General features: G+C 47.8%; 5 protein-coding genes across 5 annotated transcripts; 1 reads left to right on the top strand and 4 right to left on the bottom strand.

Annotated features, from left to right (window-relative positions):
* Window positions 1-3,689: 3,689 nt before the first annotated feature.
* BDV59DRAFT_187761 (putative acyl-CoA dehydrogenase) lies at window positions 3,690-6,484 on the bottom strand. Its single transcript, XM_073691283.1, has 4 exons — window positions 6,285-6,484; window positions 6,019-6,235; window positions 5,899-5,961; window positions 3,690-5,842 (listed from the first exon to the last, which is right to left on the bottom strand). The coding sequence occupies exons 1-4, from the start codon at window positions 6,394-6,396 to the stop codon at window positions 4,321-4,323; spliced, it is 1,914 nt and encodes a 637-aa protein (XP_073543685.1). The 5' UTR covers window positions 6,397-6,484; the 3' UTR covers window positions 3,690-4,320.
* Window positions 6,485-7,324: 840 nt separating this feature from the next.
* BDV59DRAFT_187760 (NADH:flavin oxidoreductase/NADH oxidase) lies at window positions 7,325-8,782 on the top strand. Its single transcript, XM_073691282.1, has one exon. The coding sequence runs from the start codon at window positions 7,434-7,436 to the stop codon at window positions 8,700-8,702; it is 1,269 nt and encodes a 422-aa protein (XP_073543684.1). The 5' UTR covers window positions 7,325-7,433; the 3' UTR covers window positions 8,703-8,782.
* BDV59DRAFT_187759 (zinc-binding alcohol dehydrogenase family protein) lies at window positions 8,778-10,023 on the bottom strand. The gene is made up of 3 exons (XM_073691281.1): window positions 9,726-10,023; window positions 9,554-9,671; window positions 8,778-9,506 (listed from the first exon to the last, which is right to left on the bottom strand). The coding sequence occupies exons 1-3, from the start codon at window positions 9,981-9,983 to the stop codon at window positions 8,827-8,829; spliced, it is 1,056 nt and encodes a 351-aa protein (XP_073543683.1). The 5' UTR covers window positions 9,984-10,023; the 3' UTR covers window positions 8,778-8,826.
* A 156-nt stretch (window positions 10,024-10,179) lies between these two features.
* BDV59DRAFT_124962 (uncharacterized protein) lies at window positions 10,180-12,836 on the bottom strand. Its single transcript, XM_073686880.1, has 4 exons — window positions 12,171-12,836; window positions 11,732-12,105; window positions 11,015-11,681; window positions 10,180-10,962 (listed from the first exon to the last, which is right to left on the bottom strand). The coding sequence occupies exons 1-4, from the start codon at window positions 12,534-12,536 to the stop codon at window positions 10,285-10,287; spliced, it is 2,085 nt and encodes a 694-aa protein (XP_073543682.1). The 5' UTR covers window positions 12,537-12,836; the 3' UTR covers window positions 10,180-10,284.
* A 440-nt stretch (window positions 12,837-13,276) lies between these two features.
* BDV59DRAFT_187756 (isopenicillin N synthase family dioxygenase) lies at window positions 13,277-14,790 on the bottom strand. The gene is made up of 4 exons (XM_073691280.1): window positions 14,625-14,790; window positions 14,384-14,569; window positions 13,948-14,322; window positions 13,277-13,900 (listed from the first exon to the last, which is right to left on the bottom strand). The coding sequence occupies exons 1-4, from the start codon at window positions 14,656-14,658 to the stop codon at window positions 13,461-13,463; spliced, it is 1,035 nt and encodes a 344-aa protein (XP_073543681.1). The 5' UTR covers window positions 14,659-14,790; the 3' UTR covers window positions 13,277-13,460.
* Window positions 14,791-15,081: the final 291 nt, after the last annotated feature.

The raw sequence follows: 15,081 nt of genomic DNA, 5'->3' as shown, positions 1-15,081 counted from the left end.
ATGATCCAGTGAATAATGCAGTGATTCAATAAGCAATGCAAAACATAAATAATCCCGAAATAGTTAGTTGGAGGCATCAGACCATACGTCTGACAGTAATAGTAGTAGTAGTAATAATAGTAATAGTTAGTAAGAGAGATAAGATTTAACTAATACAGCAATATAACTAACGACTAAGTATTTAACGACTAAATAGTTTTCTTTTTCTATTATATATCTCCTAAAGATTATAAAACCCTAGACTATATTCCTGAATCCTCTACTTATCTTCTTTATCTAAGATATAACTTCTTCTCGTACGATAAGGATAATTACTAGAAGTATTTACTGAATAGTACCGCTTTAGAGTCCGTCTAGAAGATAGGCATCTAGGTAAAAGATTAGATCTATCCTATATGCTACTCTTCTTCTTTTTAATTCTAATCTTCTTCTCTTTCTTTATAGAAATTCCTTTCTTCTTATCCACTAATTTAAGCTTAATCTTCTTACTTTTATATAACGGACGCTCAATAATCAGATAGATTTAATATTTTTACTCAGTCCTATTTATATAAGAGTTAAACTACTCCCGAAAAAGATCCTCTACTGCCTAACGACTATCCGCAGTTTAGCTAAAATAGACTGGTATTTTCTTATTAATATTAGTAGTAAGTCGAAAGGTATTATTAGATTATTATATATATCGAAGACTAGTCTAAAAAAAATTATTCTAGATAAAATTATAAAGAGATTTAATTATACGAGATTAAATCCTAATTTTAACTTACTCTATAACTATTAGTCTATGTCTCTACAGAATATTTAAGAAATATACTAAGTTCTTTAAGAATAGGATTTTCTTTTTCTTCTTCTTCCATCTCTAGAAAATAAAAAATAATAATTACTTTATACGATAGAGACCGGGAATTTAAAGCTAATTATCGGCTATATATAGAGACTAACTATTGTCTAGTTCGCTAAGAATCTTCTACTATATATAGATATATTAGGAATCGCTAAGATATCTAGATTACTAGTTTTATATTTAATATTAAAGGTATATAAAATATACGAGATACCGAAGAAGAGAAATTAGTTAAATTATATATCTCAGAAGGAGTAGCATTATAATCTAAATATTTAATAATAGAAGAATAATGTATACTAGTTATTCCGTAGAAAATTATCTAAGATAAAGATATTTTAGAATATACGAGATAAATATAAAAAGAAAAGAGAAGAGTTAGAACCTTTATTAGTAGTCCTATTATATAAAAACAAATAGAAAAAGAAAAAGAATATCCAGATATTAGTCGTATAGATTTATACTACTTTAGGTTCCTAATTTAGTGTACTAATTAGCTAAATAAATAGTGCTAAGAAAGGCTCTATATAGCGTTTAATATATATAATAATAATATAATAAAGCTGCATATAGATTATATAAAAAGGTATACTTTTATTAGCTAGTAAAATAGGCAGTAAATTATTAGGATTAAACTAAAGCCTCCGAAGGGCTATATAATAAAATTTCAAAGTTTCTTTAGATAGATATTTATTAGGATCTAAAGAAAAGTAAACTATTAGCTTTATATAAGAAGGAAAAGAAATAGAACTATACTAAATTCCTATATATCCTGCTTTAGCTATTATAGAGTAGGCTCATTAACTAGGTAACTATAATTCTAAATATTCTCTAGAGGATAATAATAAAATATATACAGCTTATCTTTAACTAAGTTTAGATACTTTAGTTATCGTTAGATTCGATATATATTCTATATCTAAATATATTGGTAGATCTCTGTACGAAGGAAAGAAATATAAATAATATATAAAATAATCTAATCTACTAGAGATAATTTAGAAAATATACCGTCTTCTCTTAGAGAAGTAAAGTATACCTAATTTTATTAGTATATATCTTGTACAAGGATTAAAGAAAACTTACTTACTATTTAAATAAAGTAGTTTTAGAAAGCTATTTCTACTAAACTTTAATTCTCTGATTCTCTATACTTCGGTCAGAAAACTAATAGTATAAAAGCTAGAGACTAGGCTCTTGTACATATCGAAGCTAGAAATAAATAGATTAGAAAAGAGTTATCTCTAAGCCCTAATCAGAACAAATTTTCGATAGCTATAGTCGTATATTTTCTATAGTATCTAGATACTGACGAAGAATACTAACTACTATATAAGCTATAATCCCGCAGTAGATCTATATAATATAGTAAAAGTATATATTAATTACTATATAGATTTCGATCCCGTACGGCTCTAATTTAAGATAGCTATTAACTAACTAAATATAATTCGGCCTAGATATAATATATTCACTATATTTTCGTTAGAGGTCGTACTTGCGGCATTATACAGTGTTAGAAAGAATAGTCTTATAAATAGAGAAAAGACGATCACTAAATCTATTAGTAAATATATGGAACTCTCGGGAGTTCGGTATAGCTGCAGAAGAATTCTAACTAATTCGATTTGACTTTAAATGTTCCTCGCTGAATACTTAGATCTCTAGGAGGAACGCATAGAAATCTAAGGAAGGAATAAGTAGAAAGTGAGAGATAAGTCAGAAGAATAGTACACTTTCTTTAGAAACTCATGTCCTTAATCCTCAAAAGAATCATGGAAACAGTCCATACATATATATATTGCAGAGATATGGGCTGTGAATCTGAATAGAATGAAGGGTCTGAATCAGAAGGGGTAAGCATGGAATGAACAGTGAATCAGAATGGAATAAATAGGGAGTGAATGAATGACTTAGTATGGCACGCATAGGGATGATCCAGTGAATAATGCAGTGATTCAATAAGCAATGCAAAACATAAATAATCCCGAAATAGTTAGTTGGAGGCATCAGACCATACGTCTGACAAAATATATAAAAGAAAGAAAGATATCTTACCGTCTAATAATAAAGCCTTTATTTCGGATATACTGATGGAGTATCTCTTTTCTATATTCTTAGATAATTTCTTTCTCTATTTCTTATATGAGAATCTCGAGAATCTCCTCTCTCTATAATTATTAAATAATAGGATCCTTAGTTCGTTAATAAAGACTAAGATTTATACGTAAACGCCTTAGCATATAACTAGAGATAGAATATCCTTCTTTCTTTAGAACTTGAAATATTTCTTAGTCTTCTAATCTAACCTAAAAGAATAGAATATAGATTTGAGCATAAAGAAGAGAACTAGAACTAGTCGTATGATCCTACCAATAGATACCCTATTATTAAAGACGATTTTCAAGCGTACGCTTACTGATTTAGAAGCTATACTTATCCTAAATATAGGTAAGAATAGAATTAACTAATAAATAAGATAAATATAATAAAAGAATTTGGTCTTTGTATAGTTTAAGATTAATTACCTTCCGGCTAGAATTTAAAGAAGCTATAATAGATAAAAAAAAAGGAAGGGAGAAAGAGAGAGAGCGAGATTACTATATAGAAAAGAAAGACCCCTGTACGAGATAGTATGACCAATTAAATCATATAGAATCTCTATCTAACTGAAAATGGTAAGCGGAGGCAGCTGCGGTGAAGGGACTTAGCGAGATATTCTATTGTTGCGGAGTGGCCGCAATGGCTTGCCGTAGCTTGGCAATGGCTGCGCCCCCTGGGCCCACGTTCTTATGGCGTAGTCGGGCATGGAAATTATCTCTCTGCGATCCTTGGGCGGTTCACCTGCAAGAGAATAGTCAGCACCCATTGGGATCCGTATTTCTTCTTCGTCTTCGGTTCTCCAATGTACCGGCTGGAACACGGCAGACAGTTTGGAGTTCATCAACATATCATCATCGGTTGCCTCTGCGATAACTGTTTGAGTTAGCCATATACTTGAAAGCGGTAAAGCTGAGATCCTACATACCTGCTCGACATAGAGTGTTCCAGATGTACGCATGATGGAAGGAATGGCTCTCCAAGGTATCTACACTGCAGACACCGCTTTTCGCCGTCATGTCTGTCCATGTTATCGGTTCCTGAAGGATACGACGTTCCCAATCAGCGAACACCAAGCCGCTGCAGACGAAGCAAGTCAGTGCTGTCATATCGACGAGTAATGAAAAGACCAATATTCCCAGCATAGCGGACCGAAAACATCTCGACTTATATATAGGTCTGTCTACCTTTATGGGAAGTGTCGATCAAATACGCCATGCTCCATTTATTCGAGATATTTGACTTTGGTGTATGTCTTTGTGGAAGAACGCTGTTGCGCGCTTGTTGCTGGCGACTACGGACGACAATGAACAAAGAAATGGGTATGGAGAATATCGTGCATAGACAAAGGATTTGTGATACGACCTGTCAGGGCTTCACAGCTTGGATCCCTGCTGCAGTGACCGATGCCCTGCGATCTCTCTAGCGGGCAATTCCACTCCCCATGCAATGCGACAATCCCAGCGGAGATGATTCTCAGTGTACAGCCCATCAGATGGATGCTTTCCCCGGTTAACGATATCTCTCCAGACCATATCTCCGACGCCTCCTTCGCCCATGAGAATCCATCGCCGAGCAATTTCCATCGCTACGCCATCACCATCACGCTCCGCATCTAGGGCCAAGAGCATACCTTCGACAATCCAAGCAATGGTGAACATAGTCCGATGACCCTCCGCGAGCAAGAAACGCGGCTGCTTGGTAGCCGCAAGCCGAGCGACAAATGCCGACCAGCTCTCTTTCAGCGTCTTCGCCAGTTCCGGCGTCTCTATAGACTGAAGTACGCGATCCACCCAGCTGGAGAATGTCGCAAGATTGTTCTTCCTCCCCAGCACCAGGAATCGGATTAGTTCGCTGGCGAGCACGCCTGTCGGGCCCTCCCATGTTGCATTGACGATAGTATTTCTCATGATGCGGGCGATGTTGAATTCAGGCTCGTCGGCCTCATCCATATACCCGACTCCACCCATAGCCTCCTGACATTCCTGGATTCCCGCAATGGCTGATTTGCTGATCACGGCCTTCCCAATGGCCGTCAGCGCACGCAACACCACGGCTGCTTCTTCCCCAGCACGCGGCAGATGCGGTGCCGCCGGGGATGAGCCAGGATTCTCGTTAAGGGCCATGACGGCAAGAGCAAAGAACCCCAGATTCATGGCGCCGCGATGCCGGATTTCCATGTCCGCCAAAAGGTTCAAATGCATGGGGATCAACCACAGCGGTTCGCCGACTGTCGTACGCGTCTTTGCGAATGCCTTTGCGATACTGATAGCCCGGCGCCATGCGGCCAATGATCCGATAAATGTGTGGGCGCGGGTAATGTTCAGCAGTGGTGCGATTGCCGGGATCCCTTTGTCTAGCTCTCCGACCAGATGCGCCCGCATATCTTTCAACTCGAGCTCCGCCGTGGGCAGTTCTTTGGTTCCCAATTTGTTTTTCAATCGATGAATCCGCACGCCGTTGGTGACCTCGCGCGGGGCACCATCGCTGCCTACCACGGTCTTGCGCAACGGTGCGAGGAATAGGCTTAACTTCCCGGACTCCGTCTTCGCTAGGAGTAGGGCGATGTTCGCGTCGGTCGCAGACGAGAAGAACTTGAAGCCGTTGATTAGGTAGTCGCCCTCTGCCAGTCCGTTGGAAGCTTGGGATGTGTGCGTTGGTGGAGAATATGTCGCCCAGGTCTCAGACTCTTGCACGTCGCTACCTCCCGCGCGTTCCGTCATCCATTGACCCGAAGTCCAGAAGTCCTCGCCGCGAGATACCAGTTTCTGGAAGACAGCCTGGAACGGATGGTCTCCTGGGAGGTTCTTCAGATGCTGGCTAAGAACATGAGCAGCGCCGTCAGTCATGCTTATGGGGCATGAGTACAAGCCGGATGATGGGGAGTAAAGGTAGTTTCTACGAATATTAGCACGTTGCAATGTCCAGTAGGCGGGTGAGGGGTGAAAGGATACACGGCATATTGAATCAATCGTCGCTCTGGGCCCAGCGTTTTGTCGTATCCTAGCGTAACCACACTATGGGGGGTTTGTCAATGCATGTCCTGTCGCAATCCATATAGTCCAGATGCTCACCCGTGTCGCGCCCCCCATCGACCCAGCTGCTTCCAACCCTCGCTGGTAATAAGTCTGTCGTAATCGTATCGCTCACCCCAAACATTATAGCTCTTCACGTAGGGCTGCTGTTTCTCCGCATTGGCACTCCATTCGCGAATCTGGTCGGAGACTGCCTCTGCACCTAGCTGGGCTAGGTGCGGTTGAATCTGTTCGAGGCTGTCATGTGGAATGTACCCTGATAGTTCGTAAGCACTGTGACTGCTTTGCCTTGTGCTACGACTCACACGACAGTTGACGCTGCAGGCTCGAGTCGGATGTATAGGTATTCGGGAGGGGCTCAGGGCGAGTGAAATGGCCACTGTAGGCGGTCGCAGGGCTCGCACGAGCAGGGGCCATGGTGCTGTCAATAATTTTGTTAGTCAAGCTGCGACAGCAAAGGATATAAGAAGCTGCTTCGTGGATGAGAGCAGCTTAATAGCCTGTGCAGTCCCCCGAGGCAGATGACAGGGGCCCTCGGGCTCAACCTCGGTTACGCCGCAGTGGGGTTGATGATGGGCTGATCTACAGCATATTGCGGGGAAATAAAGCTTTGTGAAGAATCCTTACGAGATAATGCATGACGACAAACTCGGGGGTCTTTTAATGATTGGTCTAGTTGCTGGTGCTGGTGGATAGGCGTGATGTACATCAGAGGTATGAATGGCTTCGCTCGATGGAGATAGACATATATTGCCACGGAGGAACCGAGCATGCCGCGATTATACACTGCAAGATTACCTATCATTGAGCATTAAAATATGCATTATAGTCCTGCTGTTATTTTATTCTACAGACGCCTGGGTGAATAGGTTGTCACTATGCATAATATTTGTAGGATCTCCGCAAAACCGCCGGCTTTTCACCGAAAATCGCCGAAGCAGGTATGCACAAAAAGATAAGAAGCTGAGGTACGGAGCGTCTCTTGAAGATAATAGTGAAACCCGACTGTCTATGCAAGATCACAGAATACTTGCGTTAGGATGAAGATATATCCTGTATAATTATATATATCCGTCGACTATGGCCGCCCTTGGAGCCACACATTTTCAGTGGCAAGAACAGACACTTAATAATCGAAATCTCTTCACAGAGAAACCATTAACCCAGGTTAAAGACTACGTAGGTACTACATATATCGTACAACTCTATCTACAAGACAAGTTGAGATTATTCAGAACATGCCACTGTGGATCTCGGAGACATTCGACGCAGCAATTTCGCCCCGATTTCCGATGTTAATAATAATCTTGTCCCTGATCCACTCGGAGATCCACGCGGGATTTGAAATCAACTTCTACAATCTTCGATAATGGCCCCTTTGTATAAATACCCCCTACTTCTATCGATCAATTCTTCCATAAGCCACTGCAATTCTCCCAGAAAAGCCTTTGAAAATGCATCTTCCCGATATCGACATTGCCCCGGCTGAGGGTATCTCGTATTTTACTCCGGCGCAGTCGCCTGCTGCTGGAACTGCTGCCAACCCGCAGACCAGCGGTAAATCTTTGCCTAAACTATACCAGCCCTTGACTGTTCGCGGCGTTACTTTCCAGAACCGCCTGGGTCTCGCTCCCCTCTGCCAATACTCTGCCCAGGATGGCCACATGACCGACTACCATATCGCCCACCTGGGTGGCATTGCCCAGCGCGGCCCCGGCATGATGATGATCGAGGCCACCGCTGTGCAGCCCGAAGGCCGGATCACCCCTCAGGATGTCGGTCTCTGGAAGGACAGCCAGATCGCGCCCATGCGTCGCGTGATCGAATTCGTCCACAGCCAGGGCCAGAAGATTGGAGTGCAGATTGCCCATGCCGGCCGCAAAGCCAGCACCATCGCTCCTTGGATGGCAAACGCCGGCACCATCGCTACCGAGAAGGTGGGCGGATGGCCCGAGAATGTCAAGGGCCCGAGCAACGTCCCCTTCGCCGACTCCTTCCCTACCCCCAAGGCCATGACGAAGGACGATATCGCCGAGTTCAAGGCTGCCTGGGTGGCCGCTGTGAAGCGGGCCATCGCCGCTGGCGCTGACTTCATTGAGATCCACAACGCCCACGGTTATCTCCTTTCCTCCTTCCTCTCTCCCAGCGCCAACACCCGTACCGATGAATATGGCGGCTCCTTCGAGAACCGCATCCGTCTCTCCCTGGAAGTTGCTCAGGCCACCCGTGATGCCGTTGGCCCCAATGTCCCCGTCTTCCTGCGCATCTCCGCCACAGACTGGCTCGAAGAGACCCTCCCCGAGCAGGGTTGGACTGTCGATGACACTGTCCGGTTCTCCCAGGAACTCGTGAAACAGGGCGCCGTGGACCTGATCGATATCAGTTCCGGCGGTGTCCACGCGGCGCAGAAGGTCAAGTCTGGTCCGGCATTCCAGGCGCCGTTCGCCGTCGCTGTCAAGAAGGCCGTCGGCGATAAGCTGCTCGTTGCTACCGTTGGTGCCATCACCAACGGCAGACAGGCAAACCAACTTCTCGAAGAAGAAGGATTGGACGTCGCTCTGGTCGGCCGTGGCTTCCAGAAGGACCCCGGGCTGGCCTGGACCTTCGCCCAGCATCTGGATGTCGAGATCTCCATGGCCACCCAGATCCGCTGGGGCTTCACCCGCCGCGGTGGCACCCCTTACATCGACCCTTCGGTCTACAAGCAATCCATTTTCGACTAGACACCTAATGTACATAGCATTGACTTACGGAGTATGATAGACGGCTTAGAATATTATATATCCATTTGTTTATATGTGACATTGTGATTATTGACGGTGAGCGGCTAATAGTAAACCGGATCATCTATAGACCAGGTGTGTCGGCGATGCGAAATACGTATTTAACCGCGCTCGCCTTGTTTTCCATGAGGTCCTTAAGGGCATCCTGCACCCCAGCCAGCCCACCAGCGCGGACTTCAAACGGATGGCCCGAAAACGTACCCTGATGAAGTTCGCGCGAGATCCAGCGACAGAAGAGATAGCACAGCTCGCGACAGTCGTCGGGGCCACCCGCATCATGCGCCGAGTTGACCCAGGTGTTGCTCGCGACCCCAGGGGACACGTCGCGGTGTTGGGGGAGGACGGAATTGATGTTGCCGCCGGGGGCGATAACGGATTTCAGAACATGGGTGCTCTCGTCGTGGACGACAGTGTCGAGAACGTGATTGACCTCGTCTGCTTTGAGCGCGCTACGAATGCCCTTCACGGTCGCCTCTGCGCCATTGCGGTAGTCGACGACGCAGTCACCTTGGCTCGGGTCAAGGAACTGCTGGATGTAAGTTGCGCCCTTGCCGGCCACAGCGATGATCGGATGAATATTGCTGCGGCGTGCGAGCTTGATGGCGAATGAGCCAACGGCCGTGCTGCCTCCGTAGATGACCAGCGGAATGTTTGCCTTCGCAGGACGCCATGGGAAGGGCAGCGCCAGATGGTGGTAGAGGGCGACCACAGCGGTCAAGCCGGCCAGGGGTATGGTTGCAGCTTCTGCTTTGCTGAGCTCTGGACTTCGAGTTCAAGGGGTGAGTACTAACCCTCGAAGGATGTCTCCTTTGGGAGATGGAATGTGGTGTGCGCCCAAGCAAGGGCATACTCGGCATAGGAGCCTCCAGGCATCAACATCTCATGGAATGCGCCAACACGATCTCCAGGCTACAGGGAGATTTTAGATTCAATTGAGCTTTCGCGACGATATACGGTACTCACCTTGAACTCGACGACATTCTTGCCCACTTTTTCCACCACGCCGGCAATGTCGTCGCCTTGGTTAACGCCCTCGCGAACATGCGCGTACCGAGCAAACAAGGGACTGTCGGAACTTTTGGCCACCTCGGGCACTTTCCAGTCCTTCGGGTTACTGCCACTGACGACAACCTTGATCAGCACCTGATCGTCGTTGGGCTCGGGCACGGCGCCGTCCCGGAGTACGGCGGTTGGACCAGGGAGATTGATGACTTCCTTCATGTTTGGTCACGATATGCAGCATACCACGCTCCGTCTATAGATCATCGGCGTTTATAATGGATTGCCTCCATCTCTTGCATCAATTGATCCACAGTAGACTATCGGCGAAGCAATTAGTCAGAATTAATAATCAACAGTGACGTCACGGTATCCATTCTCCTTACAGTGAATACGCCGTACGTAGAAGATATTAAGCCATAGGAGTCTATAGATTCAATCTATCTCTATACCTATCCATGTATCGTAAATTTAAATATACAATGCGAAGGAAATCCAAAAGAATGCGAAATACCAAACAGCATCAAAGCTTGCTCTTGGGCGGGCTGTTCTTCAGCACTGCCTCGTTCCACGGATAAGGATCGAACACCAAGTCATTGACGGGGTTCATACTGGCGCGCTTGAAGAGGTCCGGATACACTTCACCGTCATAACGGCCCAGGCTGCTATCGAGCTTCCAGTCGGGGATCTTCCAGGCGTCGACCAGACGCACAGCGTGAGGGCGGACCTCATCCAGCAGCTTCATGACGGCATTGTTTTGGGTAAGGCGCAGCTGGCGTGTCGTAACAGCGCTGGAAGAGAAGAACTCGGCACCTTCGCGCTCCATGGTGTGTAGAGCGTACAGGCGGAAGAGCTTGTACATCAACGTGCGGGTCTCAGGGTCCAGCGCAGCCGACATCTCAGATGACGTGACCGCCTCGTAAAAGTTCTTGACCACAAGGTACTGCGAGTGCGCAGTCGACAGCCGCCAAAAGTCTACCAGCAGACTGTTCCACGACCGCTTCTCCACGTCACGCAGCTTTAGTGCCTCAAAAGTTAGGTGGGCCGTGCGCCAGGCGAATGCGGCCACAATGTCACTGTCCTTCTCCAGGATGTCGAACGAAGCACCCTTCTCCCGGCGCGCGAGGTAGGCCTGCAGGATTTGAGAGGTGTCATTGGAAGTGGCCTTGCCGTCCAGCACAGCGCGAGCGGATTTGAGGAGCTACGAATAAGGTCAGCATACCGTATGCTTCAACGCGAAAGGAGGTACTCACGTAACGGGCAACCTGCTGGGTCAACATGTAGTTATCACCCTCCCAGGTCAGCGTGGGAAGATAGTCAGCATACCACGGTCCAATGCCGCTGAAGCTGCTGTAACCGTGGCCACCACACGCGCGACGGCACACCTCTAGGCCTTCACCGGCGGTCGTACTGGCAAGGGCCTTGAGACCGCAGGAAGTGGCGTGCAGATCTGCCAACAGGTCTGCGCCAGCACGCAGCTGCTCGGGGCCCGGTCCGCGCTTGTCCTGGTCGGATGCCGCGGTGGCTTTCATGCGGCTCTGGTTCTCCTCGTAGAGGCGCATCATGCCGCGACCGGTGAAATGCAGAGCGTACATGGACGCAAGGAGCGGCAACAGCCGGACCTGCACCATCTTGTAGTTCAACACTTGGTTCTCACCCACGTTGCCAGTGGCATCGCGGTCCTGGAACTGCCGACGCACGGCGCAGTAGCGGGTAGCAATGGTGACACCTTGGGCGAGAACTCCACCGGCATTGAGAACGATGTTGGAACGCACCCAGGTCATGGTGCCGTACACCAGAGAGGGGGAGGCGGGACGCATGTATTTGTTAGTCTCCTTGTCGATGCGAGAAAATCGGGCAAGCATGTTGATATGGGGGATCTTGACGTTGTTGAAGAGAAGGAAACCATTATCCATGGTGCTGTGACGGTCAGTATACAGCATGCTACAACAGAGCGGTACACAACTCACTTGTAGCCGAACTTCGGGCCAATATCGCCGACATAGATGTTCTCCAGGGGCTGATGCGTCTCCATATCACGGATCTGGACGACGAAGGGGTGGGGACCATAGTTCTTGCCACCAACAAACAGCTGGGCCATGACAACAGCATGGTTGGCGTTTCGACCCAAAGATCCGATCCACCACTTGGAGGCAGTCAGGGTAGGCGAGTGGATGGTAAAGGTCTTGTCCTCCGGGTTCCAGGTGGCTCTCGTCTCGAGACCACGAACGTTGGAACCGTGGCCCAATTCGGTCTGTGCGTAGCATCCAATAATCTGGTATTTCTCGGCGCGTTCAAGGAAAAGCTTCTTCTGCTCGGGGGTGCCTTGTTCCCGGAGGGTGACCTGTCTCACATCGTCCTGGTTAGCACTGACCGACACCGATACTACCGAAGGGCGACAAGACGTACCAAGAACATAGAGGCATGAAGGCCGTATGGCGTGGGCTCACCAATCAAGTCATTGGCCATGTGATACTCTTTCTCCGTCCAGTTGTGCTGTTCCCGCAGCAGCTGCAAGCGTTTGCCACGGGCCAGGGCCCGCTGGATGCGCTCGGTGCGGCCAGAGGTGTGGTTCTCGGACTTATCGAAGACCTTCTCGGAAGAGAGAATCTGCACCATGCGGTCTTGCGTCTCCAAGACCTCCTTGGTGTGAAGCAATTCCGCCAGCTTGTCGACATTGACATTCGACTGGGCCCGTTCTTGCTGGAGCAGTTCGGAACCCTGCGGGCCCGCAGGTTTAAGGGCCTGTACCCACGCGGGGGGAGGAGATGGCATGATGAAAGTATATAGGGAAGAGAGAGAAGCAATGCAGTACAAGGGAGGGGAGGAATATAGGAGCAGATCCGGGACTACTGCCAGTTATAAGATCCTGGGACTGTTGGATCCCCGGGGGGAACGACGAGCAGCCGAGGATTTCCTGAAGCAGCAAATGCCTCGGCCCAAGGGGAAGGCAATGGAATGCCTGAATGCCTGACCGAAGTGGGTAGACTAGGAGTAAACCGAATTCTAGGGAAATTTTCAACGAGAGAATCCACTTTCAACCCGCACATCATCGACCCTCTCGGCCGATGCAGTAACAGTATCGGAGACGCAGGAAGCCGAGTCATCCTAGAGATCATCGCTGCAAGTCCCTTGCTCTGCTCCCGAAATCGGGTTGCTCTAGGGGGTCTAATTGGCTACTGATTATCAGATAACTCATCGATCATCTCGGATTGTCTCGCGCTGCTGGTGATTGTCTCCGGATGAGCCGAGGTGTACAGTCCGATATCTAGTGTATGGACATCTACTCCATACGCCGTACAGCCGCTGCCTCCATATTTATCGTGGAAAGTGGTTTCTTCCCCATGGAGAGAGCTCGGTGTGCTCCACTGCCAAGCAATTCTCTCGTAATTTGCCATCGCTTGATGTAATGATTACGAGTCTCCGGGCCGTCCGTACATACACCGTGGGGTTAAGCCCTAGGCGGCTGGTATCCTGTAGGGATGCCTTGGGAAAGGAAGAGCATGAGAAACTATGTCATAAATGGGAATTCCGAGTCTTTTTATATCGTTACTATTATTATTCCAATTGTCGACGTGTCAGCAACAATCACATGGAGCAAATGCTATTCGCATGTGATGGGCATCACCACGATGGAATCATCTTGCCCGTACTCCGTAATAACCGCCAAATACAATACACCAGCTGATAGATCCACTTTCATCCGGTTATCGCCTTCTCTACCCCCTTGAAAAGCTCCCGCATTGCGGCTTGATTACTACCCTTCCCCAGAGCCATCCCATAGGTGTCTGCGTAGCGCCCTTCGAGGATCTGTTGTACCGTCATCGCTGGATATCTGCCCATCCCGCCTTTGTCGAGGCAGCTAGGAATGCATTCAACCAAGAACGCCCCGTTGCCATCATAGAAGAATGGCACGCTATATTGGGTTTCACCACTATGATTGATCACTCGGTGGAGATTTGACAGATATCGATCGATTGTCCATCGCATCATCATGTTGCCCAGATTCACCACCAGCGCGTCCCTCACGGGCACCACATCTGCCCATTCCGATGATTCCTGATCCCAGACCTGTAGGCCGCCCTTGTCGTCCTGCAGAAGGATCGTGATGCCTCCGAAGTCGGTGTGGGCGCCAATCCCTGTCTGTTCAGCTGTCTTCTTATTTTAAGAGAGCCCTTGTACCTACCGCGTTCGAAGCTGGATTCATCACTGTCCTGTGGGGGATATCGCAGCAATCGTAGAGTTGCTACAGGTTCTTTGTTGAACTCGCGGAACCAGGTTTCATTTAACCCCAACGTCAATGCTAACACTTCCAGTATATTCTGCGCTAGTTTGGTCATTGTCGCATGATACGCATCGATCACCTCCCGAAACAACGTCGGATTGCGCACCTCCGACGGATACTGGTTTGGTCCCTGGAAGAAATGACCCGCGATCACAGAGGGATGATCCAGAGGCAGGTGCTTGCCGAAGTAGAAACCTTCCTTTAGGTCTCCAGGCCCGCGCTTCTCGAAGTTCTGGGACCGGAGGCGTTCGTAACCGCGGCTGGTCTTTCCAGCGTCTGTATTCCAACCCAGTGATGAGCTAACGAGGCCTGTTCTTATTCGAATAGAGACAGTTACCCTTGCTGTATTGCTCCTTGACCTCAAGCGGGAGGCTGAAGAGTTCTTGCGCCTGCTGCAGAATACCGTCGCGGAGGTTGAAGGGCACATTGTGGTTGATGATCTGGAAGAAGCCGTGTTCCCGACATGCCTCGCGTACCTGGGAGACCAAATCGCATTTTCTGCTCGGGTCGCAGTGGTAATACGCTATGACATCCATCAATCAGACCAGTTCATAGCCTCGCAATGTAGATCTCTATACCTCCGAAGTCGATTACTGGGGGTGCTTTGGGCATTATGCTGGCTCGACGTGATGATGACGAGCAGGAATAGAAGACTCGGTATAGACGAGCTCTGCATCGGAGCCATGAATGCACGAAGTTGTGTCAGGTCTTTTATCTCTATACGATGAATTTCCACGACGTTGAGCACAGGCGGGGGTTAAGCGGGGTAGTGCAGACGGCCGAGATACGGGGGAGATAAGCCGTGAGAGGTGTCCCGATGGTGTCCGAAGTTGAAGTTTTGAAGCTGGTCGTGACGACTAAATATACATCGAAGTGAGTGTAATGCCTCTGAGGGTAGGTTCGTGTACCACTTGAGATGGCGGTTCTTGAACTCCATGCCTGACGGCCCCTCTCTACAGTACGTATATCCCCGAAGCGCGTATTTAATCCACCAATCGTAACAACTATAACACGCCCCGGATTCTCATAAAGCGC

This window comes from Aspergillus ambiguus, assembly GCF_047715705.1.
Source record: "Aspergillus ambiguus strain CBS 117.58 unplaced genomic scaffold BDV59scaffold_49, whole genome shotgun sequence".
Taxonomy (NCBI): Eukaryota; Fungi; Ascomycota; class Eurotiomycetes; order Eurotiales; family Aspergillaceae; genus Aspergillus; species Aspergillus ambiguus.
Note: the sequence above shows the minus strand (reverse complement) of the source record. Positions and strands in the feature narration are given on the sequence as shown.